Genomic DNA, 24648 nt, shown 5'->3' on the forward strand with positions numbered 1-24648 from the left:
ACCTTAATACTTTTATGTACAAAATAATGAGAGGAATCAATTGGTGTAAAGAAAACACAGTTATTTTTAAGAAAAAATATGTTATTGTTAATTGCAAATTACATATTTTTTCTTCGGAATATACTGCGCTTAAGCCCTTTAAAGATGCGTCAGTCTGATCAGTTCCGAGTTAAATGACCGACGAGAAGTTCGTTTTCATTTCCGCGTTTTGGATGTACGATCGAGAAGCGTATCATTCATGAACCGTGCGGATCTCTCTGTCGATTAGAAACTTATAGAAATCGTACGCGTGGACAGGCAGAAGAAAAACTCCCGCGTGATTCTCTTCCTTTCTAGAATGTTTGCATTTCGGCTGACCGCGAGCGGTAGCTTTCCGCTCAATTTCCACCGTTGTCGTGGGAAAGTACTCTTGTTCCGCTCGCGATACGGACATCCGTGCGGGACGAGTCACGTGCAACGATGCGTTTTGCAAAGAAGAGACACAATCACAAATTGTAATGTTTATTCCATACCGTTTCAGCACTTTATTAGTGATACAGAAGATAAAATCTATAATTTTTTAAAAGAATAATAGAGTTTATCAGTTGCATTATATAAATATATAATGAGAGAGAGAGAATATTATAAAACTGTTAGAGTATTATTATTAAAAGATAGTATTTTTATATAATTTATATTATATATATAATTTATATTTTTTTATATAATTTTATTTATTTGATTCAAAGGATAACTTATATATAATAGATTGGAAATTGTTACCTCTGTGTATTATTTTTCTTGTTAAAAATTATTCTTTGAAAATTAATCTATAATATTAGATGGACATTCTTGTATATTCATTTGTCAGTTTCAAAATACTTCAATTGTACGTCGACCGCGCCGACAACAAAAGCCGGAAGCAAACGTTCAAGGAGCGTGTCGAGTGAACCGCAGTTCGGCCGGAAACCCGAAAGAGGGAATCCTGCGGATGGAGTGAGAGTAGTCGTGGCGTGAATGTATTCCTGTTGCAAACTTGCATTTGCCGCAAGCTCCTACTTTCTGTTCAATCTTCCAGCGCGAAAGTGCAACTGCTCGAGATATGACACGCACATTGCGTGCATGAATGCTTTTGTTATATTGACAAGGGCAGAAAGAAAAGTTCGTGAAAGGCGCTCTTCTTTCATTGAGAAATGAAAAAAAATCTCTTTGTCTTTAGGACGATCGTTTTGAGCGCATAAAATATTTGATCTCGTAAAATGTTAGGCAAAATCATGTATTAATAAAAACATTGTTTCTCGTATTTTTTGAAAATTTCATTAAGAGAGTTACTAATTTCTAGTAAATAATTCAAAAATCAGATTTTTTTTCTCCATATTTTTATCCTTTAGATAAAATATATAAAATTATTGCCGATTCTTTTTTTCTAGAACGCCTCATACATTATTCAATAGTTTCGCAGATTTTTTCGCAGAGGAAGAAAGCTATAGATTTTCACCTAAACACCTGAACACACCGAGTAACGGGACAGGCAGTTTTCCATTTGCATTAATGTGTTCTTAAGAACCTATTAACAAAATGTACAGATTTTAGAAAAATATATAATTAAAGTAAAAAGAATTCAAGTAAAAAAAATATATATACATAATTAAAATATTAGATATAAATTACTTAAATTATAATTTTTTGCTTTTCATAAAATAATTCTCTAATATTGCTAACATAAAACTTATATATAATATATATCTTTGAAAGAATAAATTTTTGCTAATACAAGCGTCCAATAAAAATACATGCATATTAAAATTCTGCAATAATAACGATTCAAATTCGAATTTCGGTCTCATGAGTATACTTTTCGAAAAATTAAATTGTCTACAACTATACCATCGTACCATCGTCATGTCGTGAATGCGGACGAACACCTCGTTCTAATAACCTACTCCCACACCGATCGGCCAGACCATTCGCTCGCTTGGTCGGTCGGTTGGTCCCCTGGCGAAGTGTCAGATTCAGTCGTCGAGTGACCGGTTTCGGGCCCTGTTCGCCACAACGGCTCTGAATCACCTTCGCGGCCGATGCGGGAAAGCGGGGCCTTCATTCTTTCATACCAACAGGTAAGTCCCAAGTAAAGAATCTATAAAGAGAAAATTAAATTCATTTTTCATTTACAAAATTGTAATCGATATAACATTCATTCAAGTTATCGGTCATCTGAGAAAGCATGTCAATTTGTTTATTGACTAGTCAGAAATAATTAAACTTGTGTCGAATTAAAAAAAAAAATAAGTTGTCATATGTATTAAATTGCAAATATAAAGTTAATCTTTTATGTTTTATTACAATTGCTTCATATCTTAGAGTCTTTTGTTTTCATATTATTAATTAATCAATTGTACTTTTATTCAGAAAAGAAATTAATATATGTCAAAAAATCTAATTTTTATTCTAAGATATTGTGCATATTAATTAGTGAAGGGAAATAACATGTTAGAATTTATACATGAATTATTAATATGCAATATATCAATTATCTAATACTTTTATATAGAAGCAAGAAACAAATTTTTATAATATGATTCTAAAGATTTTTATAAAACATATATGAAATTTTATGGAAAAGTACAGCGTTCTCAATCTTATCTTGATGCAATTCACAATATTTTCACAGGAAAGTCACAATAGCTTATATGTGTGGAGTCGAATTAACATATGAATAAAGTTGTTTAAATCTGAAGCAAAAATTTTCACGAGAGAAGAGTCATTATTTTTCTTAATCTTATTTTTCTCATTTTTCTTCTTATTTTTCTCAATTTTATATTTCTAGGCTCTTATCTCTCCAAAGCAAATCTACGATATCTGGGATATCTCACGCGTTGTGTGTCGGTGTAATAACCGGTTTAGTGAACTCCTTGTCATTGTGTTTCGTGGCTTTCGAATGCAGCTGGTATTTTAACGGCGATTTTATGTGCCTTAGTGAGACCGCGATCGATGAAATAGCGAAATTAACGCCCTTACGACAGTCGAGTATACAATAGAGACTCTACAGTACGCTCTGAATGAGACTCTCTGGTTTAGCCTTGATTAATATGCGCGTGTGTTCTTACAACGATTTCTAATGCAATTTCTTCTGTCGACTTTGTGTTCATTGTCGTTGATTAATTTACGTGTGCGTGTCTCCGTTACTTTTCAAGCAAAGTGTCTGTAGTTCCATAGAATAAGAAAGGTCATCGAACTTGCGCGCAGTCTCTCTATACTTCTATGTTGACTCACGAGTACATTGTCGTAGTTGCCATTCCTGTGTAAAATAATAAATTTCAATTATATTTTTATTCGGAAAATACGTGATAAAATATATAACAATAAAAATGAGAAAAAATATAGCAAGGATTAAGTGTGAGAATAAAATGAAAATTCATGTGAAAGATGTATAATAAAAAGATCATTAAAGGAAGAGACATTTCGTTTTATTTTGGCTGAAGCTTTGAATTTAATCTTCTCTAGCATGAATCATAGCTAACGTAGATAACTTAATGATTTACAGCGCAGGGAATTGATACGATTTGAATGCATATTTTAACATGTGCATAGATTTCTGTGATTGTATCGCTCATAAATTGACATTTATCTGAAGAGAGTCTCATGTGAATTTGAATTTTTTTACAGAGGCCTTGTCTCGCGACCAGACATGCGTTTCCTCGTACTTAATCTGATGTTATTAATCGTGAACTTGCTAGTCATTGGCGAAGTTTCTGCCCACGGAAGACTGATAGAACCACCCTCAAGGGCCTCGATGTGGAGATATGGCTTCGACACGCCTCACGATTACAACGATCACGAATGTTACTGCGGCGGCTTCACCAGGCAATGGCAGCGAAACAAAGGGAAATGCGGTATCTGCGGAGATCCCTGGGATTCTCCAACGGTAAGATCATCTAGAATCTAAAAAAAGAGATGCTAATGTCAGCTGAAATCGCAAAATGCAAAACAGTATGTCCATAAAACAAGAATTAAAATTTCAAATAAATTAATTTCTATTTCTTTTTATTTAAAAAAAGTTGAAACAGTTCGTATATGTGTAATGTTAAAGATATATTATATTGCTTAATAAATAATTTATTTATTATTGTATTAAAAGTTAAAAATCAAAATTGTCCGTCCTTCATCGGTCAGTGATCTTGGGAATGATAATGAAAATTTGAGAATTTTAATTTACGAATTATATACCAAGTGACATGGAAAGTCTTGCAAAGGTAATGTTCTCGAGAAACATAATAATCCGGCTGCACTATATAATTATTTCGTAGCATGCTTCTTGCAACATTAACCGCACACCATTATGCGCGATTCTTCGCTCCGTTGACCGTGGAATATCACATAATACCGCTAATGTCGACACGTTTCCGAAAATTGTATGGTACAGATATAGTAAAAGATCTGCTCATTGACTCCAAATTTTTTCTCTTATTTTTTCTAAATATTAACGCATTTAAGTGTATTAATAATTATTTACAAAGATAAAAAAACTGCTTGCAGATAGCAAGCAACTATTAAGATAAATAAAGATAATACTGTATAATTAACATGAATTAATTATACTAATGTCGATTCAATTATTAGAGTCTAATTGCTACAGTCAACAAGCAAAATTTTCACCGCTCGTAAAAGTTCGTATTACTAATGTGATAATAACATTTTTAATGCTTCTGTCAGATATTTGTTGATTTCTTTTCTATTCCTATGAAAGTGAGTGAAATGCATCTCAAATATCTCGAAGCGCATAATGTTATTCTGAATCAAGTTGTGCTTAATGATTCGTAACGAGAGAGAGAAAAAAATAATTACTTCCTTCGTTATAATAATAATAAAGCGATTTCGCAATTAGTTATTGATTAACCTTAATAAATTAAATGCAAGCACTCGAGCACGAAATAATGCATTAAAAAATATAGAAAATATCTCAATCAGTTTTATAACTCTGGTTATTTTGCATTCCTATAGTGAATTATAAATCATAAGATGGCTCCTTCCATTCCATATAAGATTATAAAATTCTTTTTGTGAATCTTAGTTATCGCTTTTAAAATGATTTTACTATACAAATAAATGATTCTGCGAATTTTCCACACGTATGTGGCACGTAGATAATAAAATTACAGACATACAAGATTATGAAGGCAGAACTTTGCTCTCACCTTAATTACAAATTTAAACTGGGTTATAGAATCCATGCACGAATGGAGATTAAAAAAAAAAAAACGTTAATTAAGTGTGCTTCTCTTGGAACTTTCGTGATCCGGTCTCCATAATCACGTTTTCATTGCGAGGTTTTTTATGCGGGACGCTTGGCCTTGATACGTATATCTGATACCGTACGGACGAAAGTAGTCCGAAACAGAAGTGAAATCCGCCTTCTTCCTCTTTCTTTCTCTTGTCGATACTCACGTCATTTCTCTTCCTGTTTGATAATGTGTCTCGAGAGAATCATTTCAATAAATATATTATAAATAAAGAATACATGCACATGAAATAGAGAGGATTTTAGTCTATATTATCTTATTTAGTCTATCTTATATTATCGTGTTTTTCAGCCACGTGTTCACGAGACGGGTGGCAAATATGGGAACGGCGTAATCGTTCGTCGTTATCGGACTGGATCCGTTATACCAGTTCGCGTGGAGCTGACGGCGAATCATCACGGCTATTTTGAGTTCCGTACCTGCGCTATGACCTACCGCGATCGGGAGGTCACCCAGGACTGCCTAGATCAGCATCTGCTATCCGCCGAGAACGGATCTACCCGCTACTATCCTGGTCCCGGTAATCGGGTCTTTGAGGGTTACTACAAGTTGCCGAAAGGTCTAACGTGCACCCAATGTGTCTTCCAATGGCGATACATCGCCGGCAATAATTGGGGCGACTGTGGCAACGGCACAGGTACTATTCCTTGATGTTTCAATCATAGAATACATATACAGGGTGAGTCAAAAGTATGTTTTAAAAATTTGTGAGCGTGTTCCTGGATAAAAAGGAAGAACAAATGTTCATATGAACATATGGTCGCAAATGCTTTGTTGTCGAGATAATGGACATAAATCAGCAGTATCAAATGATGCTTTATTTGAACGTTTACAATTTTGTTATTGTTGTTTATAAGAGATGTTCTACATGTCCTCCATCATTTTCAACACATGCTTGAGCACGACGTCCGCATGACCAAAACCAAACCAAACCACACTACCAACCAAAAAAAAACAAAAAAAAAACAAAAAACCAACCAACAATAACAAACGTTCAAATAAAGCATTATTTGATACTGCTGATTTATGTCCATTATCTCGACAACAAAGTATTTGCGACCATATGTTCATATGAACATTTGTTCTTCCTTTTTATCCAGGAACACGCTCACAAATTTTTAAAACATACTTTTGACTCACCCTGTATACAGGGTGTCCCATTTTAAAAAACGCACCTCGATAATTCTTCAACGAAGCATTTTCAGCAAAAATGTTTCAAACAAAAGTTGTATGGTTCCAAGGGGGACATAAGATGGTGTCATTAATTTGACTTTGAATAATTACTTGAAGGTCACGTGAAGGTCACCTTCAATTTTTTAAATGGAACCGCCTACTTTTTATTGCATATTCTTGCAGCTCATCTCGAGAGCTTTCCAAAACACTATAATGAAGTATTTTTTCATTAAGTACTTTTCGAGTTATGAGGCTTGAAATAATTTCTTAATTTTACATAAACCGTAAAATATCTTGTAAAATATTCATTTTTCGATTATCTTACCTTAATACTTTTATGCACAAAATAATGTGAGAAATCGATTGGTGTAAAGAAAAAACATAGTTATTTTTGAGAAAAAATATGTAATTGTTAATTGCAAATTACATATTTTTTCTACGATCAAAACTTTTAAAGTCGATATCTCGGTTGAACATACAATAGGCTGAAAAAATAAACGTGTTGAATAAACTTAAAAAACGAACGAGTTTAGTTTAGAATATGTCAACAAATTAATATATGAAAAATAACGTTTGGTATGCGTTTACTATCATATGTGAAATCTAACATGTGCTAGAAAGTGCTTACAGTATCAATAATCATGTTGCAATAGTTAAATCGTTATTGATGTCATTGCTTTGATATGTCATCAAGATTCTATCGACGTGGTAGAAAGTGCTATTACTTTATCTTGCATAATAAGAATAATTCAAGAGTTACTTCCCTTGCATAATGTTGTCTTATAGGAAAGTATAGTTTTATATATACATACAAATTGGCACGCTAATATTATTCACGATATTTTTCACGATTTTTACCAAGATCTAAACCAATTATATGTTTGGAAAGAAAATTGCATACGCAGACATTATTTATAATATTTACATATGATCAGATAGAAACATTCTTGTCTCATCTAATGTCAGAACATAACTTCACTGTGCATAATGATGTTTACAGGAGCGGTCGGATGTGGACCTCAAGAGGAATTTCGAGCCTGCGCTGACATTTTAATCAGCGACAACGAGGCATTATCGCCGAAGCTACCGAAACAGCCGACGTCTACTTCTACCTACGACGATTCGTCGACAAGTTCACCGTTACCGAAATCTACCGGGCCGTACTGGCTCTTCAGCGTTGTCATCGCTGGTACGTGCCTGTTGGTGGTGCTGGCTGCTATGGCGTTGCTTTACACGTACTACTATCACGCCGGCAGAGCCAAAAAGTGGCTCATGGCGAGGAGATCTCTGGCGCAGGAAAGTTCGCCGCCGATTGCCCCGCCGAGGCACAAAAGGCATCATCATCTATCGAACACGCAGCTGCAATTGTAGTGTCTGTACTCGATTGTCGATATCACACGTCTTGGAAAAAAGGATAGTTGCGTTTCGAGATCAATGTACGATATTGTCGCGACGATATTGTCGCGACGATGGAAGTTTTTTCCTATTTCTGTAGGCATCACAAATTTTCATAGAGAACCATCAGCAAATATCTCAAGCGATTAACATTTCTAGGCGCACATATTTTCTTGTATATATCAATTTTATTTTATATTAAAAGTATTTATTTTATATATAATCATATATCTTTCTCTCTTGTGATATATTTTCCTTCCTGAAATATCACTCGGTATGAAAAATTAATATGTACCGAGTTTATATTGATTAATGCTAGCTTAGCATTTGCATGAAAGAAATTTTTGTAGTGCATAAAGTGTACAATTTATACGATTTTTTAACGTACAGAGAACTTTCTATAACTATTACACATTTAATTTTTTAATATCCAGTATTTGCACTTTTATCAAATTAATCTTTAATTCACTGTAAGACAGATTTACTGTAACAGCATATACTGACACATGAAATAATATTGTATTTATGCGTATTTATGCGTAGTCGCAATGATAATCTGTAAATCGAGACATGATTATTACATATGATACCAATTTTTTTTTTTAGAAACATTCTTGAAATCTTGATTGCTCATTGATTCCATTTCTACTCAGAGTTGTGCTGTCATTACTATTACTTTTAATATTACGCGATATCATAGATAATAAGATCTTTGACAAACCAAATGTTGTATTTATTGTCGTTCCAATAACTTGATTTATTTTTCATATCACGATGCTGATCATTTTGTCCTGAATATTTGTACCATCAGTAGGCAAATGAGCTTCCACAGCAATTGCTTTATCGTGATATTCGACATAAGCCCTTCGAATGTCCATTATGGTAAGTAATCAGACGAATCTCCTTTAAATCTCCATGAACTTTGAATATTTCCTCGAGTTCCTTTTTCGTTGTAGTAGGTGGAAGTCCTACAAAATGTAATATCGAAGAAAATATTATTTAGAACATTTAATTAAACAATTTTACATAAATAAATAAGGAAATAGATTATAATTACATAAAAAAAGCAGTTTTTATAATGTAAGTTATTATCGTGTAATTGCATAAAACTTGTATATACCTTTAATAAAAAACTATTTTTTGAGAGTAGAGCTAATTTAATAATTTAATTAAATTTGAATCTAGAACTTCTCGTATTAGGATCGGATCTGGAAACAAACAGGACGTCTTTTTAATGGTGTTCTATTTAATTTTAAAACTTCTTCCTCTGTTAGTGACACTGGGTCTGTTCTTTTTAGCTACACTGCTGCACTAGTGCAATAAGTTAGAAAGAGACAAACATACTTTCTTTCACTCTAACTAATTACACTAGTGCAGCAGTGCAGCTAAAAAGAACAGGCCCATAATCATTGATCTTCTCATCGGCTTTTTTCTACGCTTCGTCTCTTATTAATTCTTCCTCGACTTCGTCCGGGACTTTTTCCCGATGAACTTTCGCGTGATCTTCCTCGTTCGCGACATCCATCTCCTCCTCCATTCTTCTTGAAAGTGATAAGCTTATTATTCATCCAGAAACTGCTACCTATAAAATCATTCTGTCGTTGAAAAAGCATGATTATGTTTACGTGTTTTGTGCAGCGTCGAGATGCCGGAAATACATACATTGCGCATTTACCGATTGCGCAGGCATGTGGCCGTATCACAACTCCATTTCCCTAATTCAAAAAGTTTTCAATACGTTGAAAAAAATGATACTTATTAAATATATATATATTTAATAAGTATCATTTTTTTTCAACGTATTGAAAACTTTTTGAATTAGGGAAATGGAGTTGATACTTATTAAATATATATATATATATATATATATATATATATATATATTTAATATCATTTTTTATATATATATATATTATATATTTTATATTATATATATATATATATATATATATATATATATATATATTAAATATATAAAATGATACTTATTAAATATATATATATATATATATATATATATATATATATATATATTATTAAATATATTAAATATATTATTAAATATATATATATATATATATATATATATATATATATATATATATATATATTTAATAAGTATAATATGTTTAATAAGTGTATATATATACATATATATATATATATATATATATATATATATATATATATATATATATATATATATATATAGGGTGTCCCACAGCACTATATACAAGCGCTTGAGCGCTTCTTTCATTCGTCCGATTTTAATATTTAATATTTCTGTTATTATTACGAAAATTGTAAAATGATATAAGACTTTTCTGTTCAGTTTACTAGTCTCTCCTCACAAGCGTTTGTATATAGTGCTCTGGGACACCCTGTATATATGTCCGCAAATAATGCCAGTAATGTAATAATTGGTAATACGCTCTCGAAAATTGTCAAAATTATTAATACAATATATTTCTATATATTATTAATATGGAATATATTTCTATATTTCGAGAGATAAACTAAAATAAATTGATACAATTTGCGGATTTAAATTAGCTACAATGTTTTTTTTAATTCATGTAATAAAATCTTCAGTGAGAATTATATCATTCCATGAATCAAAAGTAGATGTTTCCTTTGTGAAATTGAAGTTGGAGTTCGGAGTTTTCGAGTAAAACTGACAGCGTAATTAATAAAATACAAATGAAATGAATTCGTAGAATTACCAGTACAATATTCGCTTTGCATATCGAATTACAAGATTATATGGTACGAATCATTAAGCTTCTTTATTATTTACATCTTTTTTAATCATTTTTATATTAAAAATGATATGTTATGCTATATGTCTACGCTTGTAACAAAAGACTACTGTAGCTTTATATTTCTGTACAGGAAAAATTAAATTACAAAAATCATTTGAGAAAAATGATCAAAGATTTTGCATTTACAATTTAATATGTGTCGAATTGAAATATTACTACGATAGTATCGTTCAATTTCCGATGTACATTTCGTCGCGTTAATTAGTTGACATCTGAAGGCAATTGCATCATTAAATCACTTATTCATGTATTCACTATTTTCATATCTTTCTATAATATATTATACATATAATATATTTCAGAAATGTATGTACACTTTAATGCAAAATTAAAATTATTGAATATATATGCAATAGAAATCTAGAAAAAATCTGATTATTTATGATTATAACTATAATCATAAATTAATTTATGTAATTTTTCCAGAACCAGCAAAGGCAAGCAAAATCAAACATAAAAAAAACAATCGAGTTATCCAAGACGTATGCTAACTACTGTAAAACATACGCGACAATTGCTTAGCAAACATAATAAAAGGACATAATGAAAAAAAAAAATAAAAGTGAGTACAAAATATTAACTGCAATAAATAATATACAACGTGTTTCTTGTTTGGCACGAGAAATATTCAAGCATAATATTTTCTCGTTCTATTCTTTCGTAAAAGATATTTTAGCGTAATATTCTTTTAATTTTTCTGATAATAAATATGCACGTTCATAGAAAAATATGTTCGAGAAATAAACTTGAAAAAAATATCATTGTTACATGTTAATAGTTTGTCGATTTTGCGAGATTACGTAAAAAGATACATGCGTCATTGAAGTAATAATTCTCTGACTTCGCTTTGATGATAGCTGAAGCACAAATAAAGTTCATAACTCATACGTCGATTATTTGCTATTTTTCTTATTATTGCATTCAATTTAAAGCTCTTTATATCAAGGGAAAACCGAATGATGTAGCCATCATAGTCTTCGGCGCAGAAAATATAAAATCGTGTGTTAAGATATTTCATAATCAGTTAATGTCTCAACGAGGTTCGATAAAGATCGCTGGATTGAAGTTGCAAGAATTAATACGCCAAAGTTAATTGTTGATTCCAAATACACAGTAGGTACAAAACAGTGTTCGCGATATATATTAACGATCGATGGACGCGTACATGTATATAGTATATAATATTTTAATAAAGTATATAATATTTTAAAATAAAAAAAGAACAGAAAATATAAATATGACCATGTAATATCGACAGAAATAGAGTAAAAACGGATACTTATTCGCGGAAGTGTTGATTTTCACCTGAATTTCATCAAGTCTATTGATTAATGAAGCGGCGCATGAACGCGACCTGTTATCATTGGTTCGACAATTGCTGAATAATCAAGATGCAAGATGAATACACAGCTCGAAACATGAGAGGAAGATAATTCACCGTCGTATAAAATTCTTCTAATTTTGAACGATTGAAAACGTGACTGGTATTAAAGAAATTCCGAAAAATATGTTCTTATTGCGAAAACTTGGTCAGGATTTGCATATACATTTGCATAAATCATCTGTTTACTTGAAACGAATATTTTTAACTTGACATTTAGTATGTTCTTTGGGAGAGACTGTTGTTGAATATTGTGAAAATAAATCGCGCCATTCTCATTTTTCACATATTCTTAGTTTTAACTTCGCATCCGCATTATAAACGCTTCATATCAACTAATTCAATTTGTTCAATCTAGCAGCATTTATATCCGAGTAATTGTATTATTATTACAAAAAAAATTTTTGTTGATTTGACTAATTATTTATGGATTTATCCAATAAGATTAACAATATAATTAAAAAAAACAAATATTTTAAAGAAATATTCCTATTTAAAAAAAATAGATTAGAAAAAGCATTTTATGTACACTACATTATTATTATTGTTCGATTAATTAAAAAAACTGATTTGAATAGAAATGATTTTTTTGTGCCAATTAAACTGTGATTTAAAAATACAAATAGATAAATTATTAAATTATTAAAATCGTAAAAATATTTAATAGCAAAAATTTGGATGAAATATCATTTCATTTTTCAATTAAGTAGATATCGTTGAACTTCGTATCTTATATCAAATTGTGATTAAACAATTTATTACATATATGTTAAGATATATTAAGATATAAAGATATTGAATATATTGAATATATATTGAATATATATAAAGATATATCATATATTAAAATATTGAATTATCATCATTATATTAAGGAATAATTCATGGAACATTATGTATATGTATTTTTTTACAAATTAATTGAAATATATTTCACAATTCGAGCTTATCTGCATGTTCTATCACTTTTCACAGTTCATTTGTGATGAGTGGCGTAAACTCACTTCACATTACAAATCGAGAATGTGTTTCTAATTCGATTGACACGGATGTTTATTATGCACATGTATATTAATCGAAGGTAATTTTGTTTTTTCTATTAAGTGCTGTATTGAGTGAGGTAAAATTTGAGCTTTTCGCATTGAGAAACTCCTTTGATAGCAAAATTATATATTAACAATGAGATTATATTATTTTGATTAATCATTTCACTATCAAAACAATGCACACATATCGGTAGAAAAATAAAATTGTAGTGAAAAGTTTAATAAAAATTATAGTGAAAAGTTTAATGAGTTATTTTGAAATTAAGAACCATTCGTAAAAGAAATTTACGTCCATTTCGTTGTAGCGATAAGACTTCACGATGGCCAAGATTCCTACTTTGATTGGGTTGCTGCCGCAGTTACTTTGCTTCGTGATTTCCATGGATCACACTTTGTATCGGTCTTCTGTGTTGCCGCACTCACAGAATTCCTATGATTCGCCGCAGCAAAATCTGAACACAAATTTCCAACCCAATATCTCTTTGTCGACTCCGCAGCCGACAGTTGCAGTTTATACGTCAACGTTACATACACCTGTCACTCAACGTCCGAAGAAACCTATTGCCCTTCAACGTCCGATTACTTTCTCCGATGAGATCGACAACAATCCATTTTTAAAGCCATCACCTGTTCGAGAAAATAACGAATGCGGCATCAGCAATCAGCCAATCACCAACAACACTAATCCGCTAATCTCCAAGAGAATGAAGACATCACCGGGTCAGTGGCCGTGGTTAGTGGCGCTTTTTCTCGTGAAAAACACTTTCGAGTTTCAATGTGCCGGCTCCATTCTGACTCAAAAACACGTTATAACAGGTATGTTTCAAAAAATCAAAAAGAGAAAATAAGAATGTTTACATAAGAAGATACCTACAAAGAGGACAGTTTTATCCGTACATTAGATATTTACAGAACATTGAAGATCTGAATCTGTGAAATTCAATCTTCTTCTTCTTCTACTTTATTGTTAAAAAATGTTTCATTCGCATTTGTTTTTTTTTTTATAGCGGCACACTGCCTTAAACTGGACGATCAAAGCAATATCCCTCCCAGTGCGATCTTGGCTTCTTTGGGACGATATCGTCTGAAGAACTGGAATGAAGCGGGATCCCTGAATAGAGAGATTGCAAGCTATACGCTTCATCCCGACTACAATCACCAAATCAGTGCTGACTCTGATTTGGCGATTTTGACTTTAAGGACTTCCATAGAGTTCAGCCAAACGATCAAACCTATTTGTATGTGGTATGACTCGATCGATCTGCAGAGCGTCGTCAACAAGACAGGATATGTCGTAGGGTGGGGTAAGGATGAGTTCGGCAATTCTTATGTCGAGGAACCGCAAATGTCAAAGGAGTCGATAGTGAGTCAGGTAAAATTGTCTCCCTTTCGATGAATTTCATCATTCTCGTGTCACATCCTCACAATCTGATTTCTCTTAAACAAAAAAAGAAATATTTTCAAAATGACGCACTATTAAGATTTAATGAAGGATTTAATCGTTGTACAAAATTTTAGAAATCCTCGCAGTCCGCGTGCATCGATGCTTAATATTGCGACTCATATATATCCATAACGGATGGATTTGTCAGAAATTGTCATTATATGCTACGAATTAGAATGACGAATGCGATTTAATGCATAATCGGTTTTAATGCAATCGTGATTAAGGCGTATGTTCAAATTTTTTTAAACTCTTGAAACAGTGATATCTATATACAAATACTGATTGCAAAAAATTATCAAATTGAGCGGTTTTATAATTATTGCCGCAGAATAAAATTTTTTATAGGTGATAAGATTAAAAGCTCCTAGTCCAATTATTGTACAAATTATAGGAGGAATGTTTTTGGAGTGACCCGCGTTTCATCACCTTGACTTCGAATCGCACTTTTTGCGCTGGTATGCGAGACGGCAGTGGTCCTTGCAATGATGGTGGAAACGGACTGATGCTTTATGATCCTTTCACGGGTCGTTATCAACTGCGCGGCATCGTTTCACGATCGCTGTTTGATCATAATAAGCTGACCTGCGATCGCACACAATACTTTGTCCTCGTTGACATAGCAAAATATTTGCCCTGGATTTACCAACAAATCTCTCAAACGTAATATATTCTCGTAATCTTACCGCAGATGTGTAAAATGTGCTACTCGACAAATTTTTCTGCACAAATTTGTATAGAATTAAAAAAAATATAACGTAAGGATTAGTGTAGTTTTCAATTCATATATATATATATATATATATATATATATATATATATATATATATATATATATGTCTTTATAAATTTCTATTTCTAAATTTTAGACTTTTATATTAATCCCTTCTATTGAATGCATTTATCGCGATACTAAAACTAAATATATGTATGTAAAAATAAATGTGTTTATTAAATAACGGATTTTTTTAAAAATACTTTAAAAATAAATCATATTACATATTACATATATTAGCCGGATATATTATTGATGCTTATATATTTTATTTTCTACTATACATTATATCATGTATCTTTATCGAACAATTCTTAAACATCTTTTACATCTTATTATTAAGTACAAAAATCACCGACAATTCATATAAAATTAAATATAATTTTTATGACATAATATTCTTTTAGATACGTTATATTTCTAAAATGTTTAAATGTAAAAATATGTTTAAGATTTTACGCATATAATATTAATATTATGTAAAATGTTAAAGTTTAAATTTATAAATTATAAATATGAATTCATGTACATGATTTTTTTATGTAATTTATATATGTGCAAAGGATTATGTATTATTTATTTTATAAAATCTAGAAAGATATGTACGCGACCGCGCGCGCGCGCGGGTGTGTGTATGTGTATGTGTGTGTGAATTCATACGTATATGTGAATATGTATTTATATGAATAAAAGTTATACTTTCGAATATTTTTGTATTTTGTTAAGATATTAAAGAATATTGTAAGTCATGATTAAATAAAAGAGATGAATAAAAGAAAAAAATATTAGAATTGCATAAAGCTTGATCGCTTCGTAAAAGATCATCATTCAACTTATCCGCAATCATGAATCTTTATATAGCTTTATATATCTTTATATATCTCGATCGAGAGAGTTCAATTTACACAATCACGCGTTTGCATGTTTTAATAAAAGTTATTTATGATCATGTGTGTGTGTGCGCGTATCTATGTTCTACTAAAATTTTTTTTACTTTGAATTGAACGCACTCAACAGATTGAAACAACTCGGTACGAAAAATGTGGCTTCATTACAACATATTAATTCACATATTTTAATTTCTTCTAAAATCATCCACATTGTTCGATGATCATCCACATTGTTGTAGGATATTTCTCGTTTCTAGATAGAAAATTAACGTTAAAATTAAAAATAACGTTAAAATTAAAATTAAAAATTAATGTTAAAATTAAAAATAACAACGCGGTTAAAACACAATCTGGGAAAGATTCTTCACCAGTTGCCACAATCTTGTCTTCTAAGAAATAAAAAGGTATAAATTCAGATTCGCACGCTTTTAAAATAAATAGAAAGCTTTTTATTTTTTGTTGCTTGTAGCAAAAATTTACTGATGCTTTACATTTCTGTAAAAGAAGAACACTAAATTAGAAAAATAGTCAAAGATTTTGCATTTACAATTAAATATGATTGGAATCAAAATATTACCACAATAGTATCGTTCAATTTCTCATGTATATTTGCCGCATTGTTTAGTTGATATCTGAAGACAATTGCATCATCACCCATACAGCACCGAATATTGCAGCAATATTATTAATATTGTTGTAACATTGCAGCAACATTGCAATATTGCCGCAATATTACTGCAATGTTCTGTGCTGTATGGGCACTTATTCATGTCTTCATTATTTTCGTATTTTTCTATAATACATTATATAATATTTTGTGTACAAATGTACATCTTAAAATGTACATCTTAAAATTAAAATGTTTGTAAATTGAATGTATATGGAATAGAAATCTGGAAAATCTCTGATGATTATTTATGATTATTTATGATAATTTATATAATTATTTATACGATAATTTATGATAATTTATATAATTTTCTTCTATTTAATTTTTCAGAACCAGCAAGCAAAATAAAAAAAGAAATAATCGAGTTATCTAATATAAGACATATCCCAGTTATTCATGTAAAACGTGAAAATTGCTTAGCAAACATAATAAAAGGACATAAAAAAAGTGAGGATATACTTCAAAATATTAACTGTAATAAATAATATACAGCATGTTTCTTATTTGGCAGGAGAAATGTTCAAGCACAGTACTTTCCCGTTTCATTCTTTCATAAAAGATATTTTAGCGTAATATTCTTTTAATTTTTCTAGAAATAATAAGTGCACGTTCGTAAGAAAAGCATGTTCGAGAAATAAAGTTGAAAAAAATATCATTGAAAAGATGTACGAGGGAAGGAAACAAAAAAAAAGATTTTTAATTTTGTTACATGTTAATAATTTGTCGATTTTGCGCTCTTACGTAATTAAAAGGATATTCTCTAAAAGTGAATCAGTGAAAATATCATTATCACTAATTTAAACAGTAAAGCAAGATGATGAAGTCAGATGCTGAGAATCAGTGAGTATTTCACTGGTCTTCAGAAACTTACTTTTTGTTACTTTGTCTTATATCTTAGTGAATTTTACTTTAACTGATTATAATCAGTTAAAGTAAAATTCCACTGTAAAACCAATAATCGCTAGTCTGTTCGTTTATGATCACTATCTCTTTATTTAAGTTTTAGTGATGAGAATTAAATAAAGCTTGCAAAAAGGAACAGATAAAATTAAAAATATTACTTCGATTTCTGATACAATTGATTAATTCAATTTCTGATACAATCTTAATAGAGAGACTTCAGATATTAAATCGATTTTTATAAATCGGACAAATAAATTTTCGGCGAATAAACAAAAATTATTCGTACATTATCTATTTAAAATAACAAGTTCAATATGCATGTAATATATATAAATATAATAAAATTTTTAATATAATAAATATAAATATAATAAATATAAATATAATAAATATAAATATAATAAATATAAATAAAAATTTTATAAATATAAATAAAAATTTTATAAATAAAAAAAGAATCTTTAATCTTATATGAAGTAGATAGATAAATTGTAGTTTAATATTTTACTGATTAAAACAGTCAATATTTTTAACTATTAATCATAATATATCAATATTATTATCTAATTCTTCCAATGAAATATCACTGATTTAGTGTTGTACTTACATAATCAGTGACTATTTACTGTTTTTCACAGTGTTGACCTTTTTACAGTGATAACACATTGATTCACTTTTAGAGAGTACACATTTCATTGATATAATAACTCTCCGACTTCGCTTTGATGATAGCCGAAGTACAAATAAAGTTCATAACTCATTGGACATACGTCGACTATTTGCAATTTCTCTTATTATTGCATTCGATCTCAGGCTCTTTATATCGCAAGAGAAAATCGAACGATGATCTCACTCACGGTCACCTTGATTCGAGATGCCCCACTACTGGAGCCATCACAGAACGTGTCTTCTGGAAACTGTAAGCGTGTGTTAAGGCGTTTCATGTGGTCAGTTGATGTCTCGACGAAGTTCGATAAAGATCGCCGGATCGATGCTGCAAGAATTAATACGCCAAAGTTAATTGTTGATTCCAAATTTAAAGCAGATATAAAACAGTGCTCGCGATATATATTAACGATCGATGGACGTGTATATAGTATATAATATTTTAAAATAAAAAAAGAACAGAAAATATATAAATATAACCATGTAATATCGATATAGCAATAGAGTGAAAACGGATACTTATTCGCGGAAGTGTTGATCTTTACCTGAATTTCATCAAGTCTATTGGTTAATAAAGCGGCGCATGAACGCGACCTGTTATCATCGATTTAACAATTGCTGAATGATCAAGATGCAACATGAATACACAGCTCGAAACATGAGAGGAAGATAATTCACTGTCGTATAAAATTCTTCTGATTTTGAACGATTGAAAACGTGACTGATATTTAAAAAATTCTGGAACATTCTGGAACACTCTTATTGCGAAGACTTGGTCAGGATATGCATATATTTGCATAAATCATCTATTTACCTGATACGAATATTTTTAACTTGACATTTATATGTTCTTTGGTAGAAATTGTTGTTAAATATTGTGAAAATAAATCGCGCCATTCTCATTTTTCACATATTCTTAGTTTTAATTTCACATTTTGTTTCGTATATATTAAGTACATATCTCTCTCATCCGCATTATAAATGCTTCATATCCACTAATTCAATTTGTTCAATCTAGCAGTATTGCTATCCGAGAAATTTTATTATTATTACAAAAAGAATTTTTGTTGATTTGACTAATTATTTAAGGATTTATCCAATAAGATTAACAATATAATTAAAAAAAACAAATATTTTAAAGAAATATTCCTATTTAAAAAAAATAGATTAGAAAAAGTATTTTATGTACATTACATTATTATTATTGTTCGATCAATTACAAAAACTGATCAAAATTAGAAATGATTTTTTTTTGCCAATTAAACTGTGATTTAAAAATACAAATAGATAAAATATTGAATTATTAAAATCGTAAAAATATTTAATAGCAAAAATTTCGTTGGATGAAATATCATTTCATTTTTCAATTAAGTAGATATCGTTGAACTTCGTATCTTATATCAAATTGTGATTAAACAATTTATTATATCATATATTGAGATATTCAATTTATTATATTAAGGAATAATTGATGGAACATTATGTATATGTATATTTTTACGAATTAATGGAAATATATTTCACAATTCGAGATTATCTGCATGTTTTATCACTTTTCATAGTTTATTTGTGGTACGTGGCATAAACGCATTTCACATTACAAATCGAGATTGTGTTACCAATTGGATTGACACGGATATTTATTATGCACATGTGTTAATCGAAGATAATTTTGTTTTTTCTATTAAGTGCTATTTTGAGTAAGGTGACATTTGAACTTTTCACATTGAGAAACTTCTTCATCGATAGCAAAACTATGTGTTAAAATTAACAATGGCCATATTATTTTGATTAATTTTTCACTATCAAAAAGACGCACACATATAGGTAGAAAAATAAAATTGTAGTGAAATTTTAATAAAGGTTATGGTGAAAAGTTTAATAAAAGTTATTTTGAAATTAAGAACCAAACGTAAAAGTAACTTGCGTCCATTTCGTTGTGTTTGCAATAAGACTTCACGATGGCTAAGGTTCCCATTTTGATTGTGTTGCTGCCGCAGCTACTTTGCACGTTGTTAGAAGTATCCGGACAACAATCGCCATGTTATGAATACTTCACATATATATTCGATCCTGCGACGAGACAAGTAATGGGTCAGATCCAAATCCCATCCGCACCAAGAAACGTCGAACTTCATTTGAAAGTGACATTAAGCATCGCTATTGAGTTACCCACGGTAAAGCAAATATTCTACTATTAATAATTCAGAAGAAGCATAGTGTTTTCGTCAATATATAAATCATCTTTAATCACTTTCAACAAAAGTTAATTGTATGAGTACAAATAAAACCTGTTCTTTCTAAAATAAAATTTGATTAGTCGAATGCATGCATCATTTTACAATTAAAAAATTTTTGTACAATCTGTACAATTAATTTTGTACAATTAAAAAAATACAATTCCCTTTGTTTTATGAATCATTAAAGTATTTTATTAAACATCGCTACGTTTCAGAACTATGTCGGTCTATTGAAAGTGGCGCAATCGAAAGAGGAATTTGTTTGGATGGATCAAAGGGATAAGCCTTTGTTGTATCACATTCATTTTCCTTTGCCGCAACCGACACCACTACTGACCGGAATATGGTTTAACGATCAACAATATTGTTCAGGTCTTCACGGTGAGTATTGTATTGTTTTTAAGAAACAATATCAATGCCGTATATATTCGAGACTATAGTTGCAATTTTTCTTCAATTTTTTTCCATATCAAGTTTGCAGCATAATCTTGTTTCATATTTTATTGTCCATAATTCAAGTAAGTAAATGTAAAGCTACAGATAGATATAAAGTTCGTTAAGGAAACTATTTTTATGTTCACTAAAAAAATTTTAGAATTAACATGTATTCTTGGAAGATTATTTTTTTCTCAAAAGATAATACAATTTTTTTAACATGTGCGATTCGTATTTCGTTTTAGCAACGGGACAAGTCGTGACTTCCATTACGCTGGATCACACTTTGTATCGGTCTTCTGTGCTGCCGCACTCACAGAATTCCTATGATTCGCCGCAGCAAAACCTGAACACAAATTTTCAACCCAATATCTTTTTGTCGACTCCGCAGCCGACAGTTCCAGTTTATACGTCAACGTTACTTACACCTCTCACTCAACGTCCGATCACTTCCTTCGATGAGATCGACAAAAATCCATTTTTAAAGCCACCACCTGTTCAACAAAGTTCCGAGTGCGGTATCGGCAGTCCGCCAATCACCGACAATTCTCTAATCTCTAAGGAAATGAAGACGTCACCGGGTCAGTGGCCGTGGTTAGTGGCGATCTTTCGCTTCAGAACCGAATATGAATTTCAATGTGTCGGCTCCATTCTGACTAAAAAACACGTTATAACAGGTGTGTTTAAAGAAATCCATTTATTAGAAATTGTCCATTTATTAGAAATTTACAGAATATTGAAGATCTGAATATTCATTTCTAAGAAATTCGGTCTTCTTCTCATACGTTACTGTTGAGAAATGCTTTATACGTGTTTGTCTGTTTTTATTGAAAAATGCTTTATTCGCGTTTGTTTATAGCGGCACACTGCCTTATGACGTTCACCCAAAGCGTCTCCCCCGATACGTTGATGGCATCTTTCGGACAATATCTGCTTAACCGGAATGAAGCGGGATCTCTGAATAGAGAGATTGCGTACTTTACGCTCAATCCTGATTACAATTCCTCAAGCATTAGTGGTGACTCCGATTTGGCGATTCTAACTTTGAAGACTCGCGTCGAGTTCAGCCGTACGATCAAACCTATTTGTATGTGGTATGGCTCAATCGATCTGCAGAGCGTCGTCAATATGACAGGATATATCGTATGGTGGAAGGAACCTTATACCCAGGAACCCCAAATGATAAAGGCGCCAATAGTGAGTCAGGTAAAACTGTCTCTCTTTCGATGATTTCCATCTTTGTGTCACATCCTAGCAATCTAATTTCTCTTAAACGAAAAAAGAAATATCTTCAAGATGAGATATTATCAAGATTTCATGTGGGATTACGTTGTTAAGTACAAAATTTTATAATTTCTCGTAATTCGCACTTCGATGCTTAACATTGCGATTCGTTTTATATTCATAACGGATGGATTTGTCAAAATCATTATATGCTTTGAATTAAATTGATGAATGCGATATCGGTTTTAATGCACATTAATTAATCGCGATTAAGGCATATGTACAAATTTTTGTAAACTCTTGAAATACTGGTATCTATATATAAATATTGATTGCAAAAAATTATCAAATTGATCGATTTTAGAAATTATTTGTGCAGAATAAAATTTTGTATAAGTGATAAGATTAAAAACCCTTTGTCTAATTATTGTATAAATTATTAGGAGACATGTCTTCGGAGTCACCCGGATTTCTCCAGCTTGACTTCGAATCGCACTTTTTGCGCTGGTATGCGAGACGGCAGTGGTCCTTGCTTGGGTAGTGGTGGAAGCGGATTAATGCTTTACGATCCTGCCACACAGCGTTATCAATTGCGCGGCATCATTTCGCGGACTCTGATAGATAACAATTCGCTGACCTGCGATCTCACGCAGTACGATGTCTTCGTTGACGTAGCCAAATATTTATCCTGGATTTACCAACAGATCTCTACTGAACAACAATACCAACAAGACCCAATTTATCTCTAAGTTTCTTAGAGTGAAATATAACTCCAAACGAGTGAATATTCATTCCAAGTGGTAGTGAAAATACTGCCACTCGTAATTAGTGAACATTCACTTTTCACAAAAATGAACTGTTTAACTCTGAACGTAAAGTGAATGTGTCACTCGGTTCGAAGTGAATAATTCACTCAATCAGAGTGGAGTCATCACTTTCGTCAAGTTATTTTTCACTCAATTACGAGTGAACAGATTCACTCTTAGGAAGTGAGATTCTAAACCGTCTTTCACTAATAATAAGATAACACGTTACGTATATGACGTGAAGCTTCGATTAGTTGAAATGAGAAGCAATCATTGCTTTTTCCTTGAATTAATAGAAGCTGAACATCGCACGCAGCATGTTATCTCATTGTCGGTGTAAAAGCCGATTAATCTCCTTTTTTCTTGTCACAGCCATATAAATATATTTGACGTTACACACAAAAAAAATGTTTACACTCTTTCGAAATATGTTGAAATAAAAAGATATATCCTTAAAAAGTCACTTTAATATGTCTCGTATACCAAGTACACGAGCAACGAGTAACGTCGCGAGACAATGATACGACAGTATTGCTAATGGCGGATTCATGCGCGCTTCACATGCGCTTCACTCACTCTTCACGAGTAAAAATTTTCACTCTATATAAAGTGAAAATACTGCATAGAGTGAAAATATTCACTCTATAAAATAGAGTATACATATTTACTCTATTTTGCAGAGTGAATTTTTTACTCTACAACAAAAAGTGAGAAGAATTCACTCCTATAAGTGAAAAATTACTCTAACTAGAGTGGCTCGACCAGTCACTCAATTTTTCGAGTGCATTTTTACTCTAAGAAATTTATAGTACAGGACCATTATAATCGTTTCTCAAATTTCGTCTCGAGAATGTTTCAGATGAAATACTTATTAGATTGGAATTTCGTATCGTGAAATACGAACGGTTCAATAGTTTCAAATATTTTGATTAAAGATCAATTGAAACTATTCAATTGAAAAACGGAAAAATTACTCACGTGAAATTCGTCTTAAGATTTAAAATATTGATTAAAGCAGCGATATTATGCGCTTGTTTGAGTAACTTTTTTAAAAATCATATGTGAATACAAAAGTGATAGAATGTCATCGACACAGAAAAGAAAAATTTTACTTTCTTTGCAAAAGGTTTTTATATAAGAATAAGAATAGGAATAAGAATAAGAATAAATAAAAGAAGATTTCAATTTAAAAAATTTTAAAAATTAAAAATTAAAAATTAATTTAAAAAAAATTAAATTTTAAAATTTTATATATATATATACAGGGAGTCATGGAAATTTTAGCCCACGCGAAGTAAGGAGGTAGATTGGCTCAAATTAAGAAGGAAGGACTTGTACTGTTTTGTGATATTCGCAATAATTAACGAAAAATTAAATAAAGAATATCGGCCAATCTGCGTGAGTAGAAGCGCGCGGCGACGAGAGTCGTCCCACTGTAATCCTGTACTAGGCGCGCGGCGAAGCGATGGGCGGATCGCTCTCCGAGACATGATGGTGGC

The 24648-nt window shown here is 31.1% G+C and overlaps 3 protein-coding genes and 3 long non-coding RNA genes across 13 annotated transcripts; 3 read left to right on the forward strand and 3 right to left on the reverse strand.

Annotated features, from left to right (window-relative positions):
- Positions 1–542: 542 nt before the first annotated feature.
- LOC145959540 (uncharacterized) lies at positions 543–4036 on the reverse strand. 2 transcript variants are annotated; one of them, XR_014435072.1, is made up of 4 exons: positions 3714–4036; positions 3090–3277; positions 1875–2116; positions 543–1546 (listed from the first exon to the last, which is right to left on the reverse strand). It is a non-coding gene; the product is annotated as an uncharacterized LOC145959540 (long non-coding RNA). The 2 variants fall into 2 exon arrangements; XR_014435071.1 differs by having other exon boundaries at positions 3087–3277; positions 3714–4003.
- Positions 1886–8075, forward strand: LOC145959536 (uncharacterized). 2 transcript variants are annotated; one of them, XM_083078487.1, is made up of 4 exons: positions 1886–2096; positions 3646–3904; positions 5571–5916; positions 7453–8075. In XM_083078487.1, exons 2-4 carry the CDS (start codon positions 3668–3670, stop codon positions 7821–7823), a joined length of 954 nt encoding a protein of 317 aa, XP_082934613.1. In that variant the 5' UTR covers positions 1886–2096; positions 3646–3667; the 3' UTR covers positions 7824–8075. The 2 variants fall into 2 exon arrangements, with proteins under 2 accessions (XP_082934613.1, XP_082934612.1); XM_083078486.1 differs by lacking the exon at positions 1886–2096 and adding an exon at positions 2666–3281.
- On the reverse strand, positions 6458–9122 carry LOC145959542 (uncharacterized). The gene is made up of 4 exons (XR_014435073.1): positions 8968–9122; positions 7378–8815; positions 6778–6937; positions 6458–6660 (listed from the first exon to the last, which is right to left on the reverse strand). It is a non-coding gene; the product is annotated as an uncharacterized LOC145959542 (long non-coding RNA).
- Positions 9123–11684: 2562 nt separating this feature from the next.
- Positions 11685–15307, forward strand: LOC145959544 (serine protease gd-like). 2 transcript variants are annotated; one of them, XM_083078497.1, is made up of 4 exons: positions 11685–11782; positions 13402–13912; positions 14104–14468; positions 14935–15307. In XM_083078497.1, the coding sequence occupies exons 2-4, from the start codon at positions 13417–13419 to the stop codon at positions 15205–15207; spliced, it is 1134 nt and encodes a 377-aa protein (XP_082934623.1). In that variant the 5' UTR covers positions 11685–11782; positions 13402–13416; the 3' UTR covers positions 15208–15307. The 2 variants fall into 2 exon arrangements, with proteins under 2 accessions (XP_082934623.1, XP_082934624.1); XM_083078498.1 differs by lacking the exon at positions 11685–11782 and adding an exon at positions 12952–13131.
- LOC145959545 (uncharacterized) lies at positions 12943–18672 on the reverse strand. The gene is made up of 5 exons (XR_014435074.1): positions 18386–18672; positions 14970–15262; positions 14329–14533; positions 13971–14207; positions 12943–13887 (listed from the first exon to the last, which is right to left on the reverse strand). It is a non-coding gene; the product is annotated as an uncharacterized LOC145959545 (long non-coding RNA).
- On the forward strand, positions 18607–24488 carry LOC145959543 (serine protease gd-like). Of its 5 annotated transcripts, none has more exons than XM_083078491.1 (6): positions 18607–18697; positions 20398–20621; positions 20900–21065; positions 21365–21796; positions 21979–22325; positions 22787–24488. In XM_083078491.1, the coding sequence occupies exons 1-6, from the start codon at positions 18622–18624 to the stop codon at positions 23090–23092; spliced, it is 1551 nt and encodes a 516-aa protein (XP_082934617.1). In that variant the 5' UTR covers positions 18607–18621; the 3' UTR covers positions 23093–24488. The 5 variants fall into 5 exon arrangements, with proteins under 5 accessions (XP_082934617.1, XP_082934619.1, XP_082934618.1 ...); XM_083078493.1 differs by lacking the exon at positions 18607–18697 and adding an exon at positions 18714–19299 and having other exon boundaries at positions 20134–20621; XM_083078492.1 differs by lacking the exon at positions 18607–18697 and adding an exon at positions 18714–19299.
- Positions 24489–24648: the final 160 nt, after the last annotated feature.

Source organism: Camponotus vicinus, unplaced genomic scaffold (genome assembly GCF_025532165.1).
Source record: "Camponotus vicinus isolate PSW18456_S1 unplaced genomic scaffold, iyCamVici1.0 SCAF_1, whole genome shotgun sequence".
Lineage (NCBI taxonomy): Eukaryota > Metazoa > Arthropoda > Insecta > Hymenoptera > Formicidae > Camponotus > Camponotus vicinus.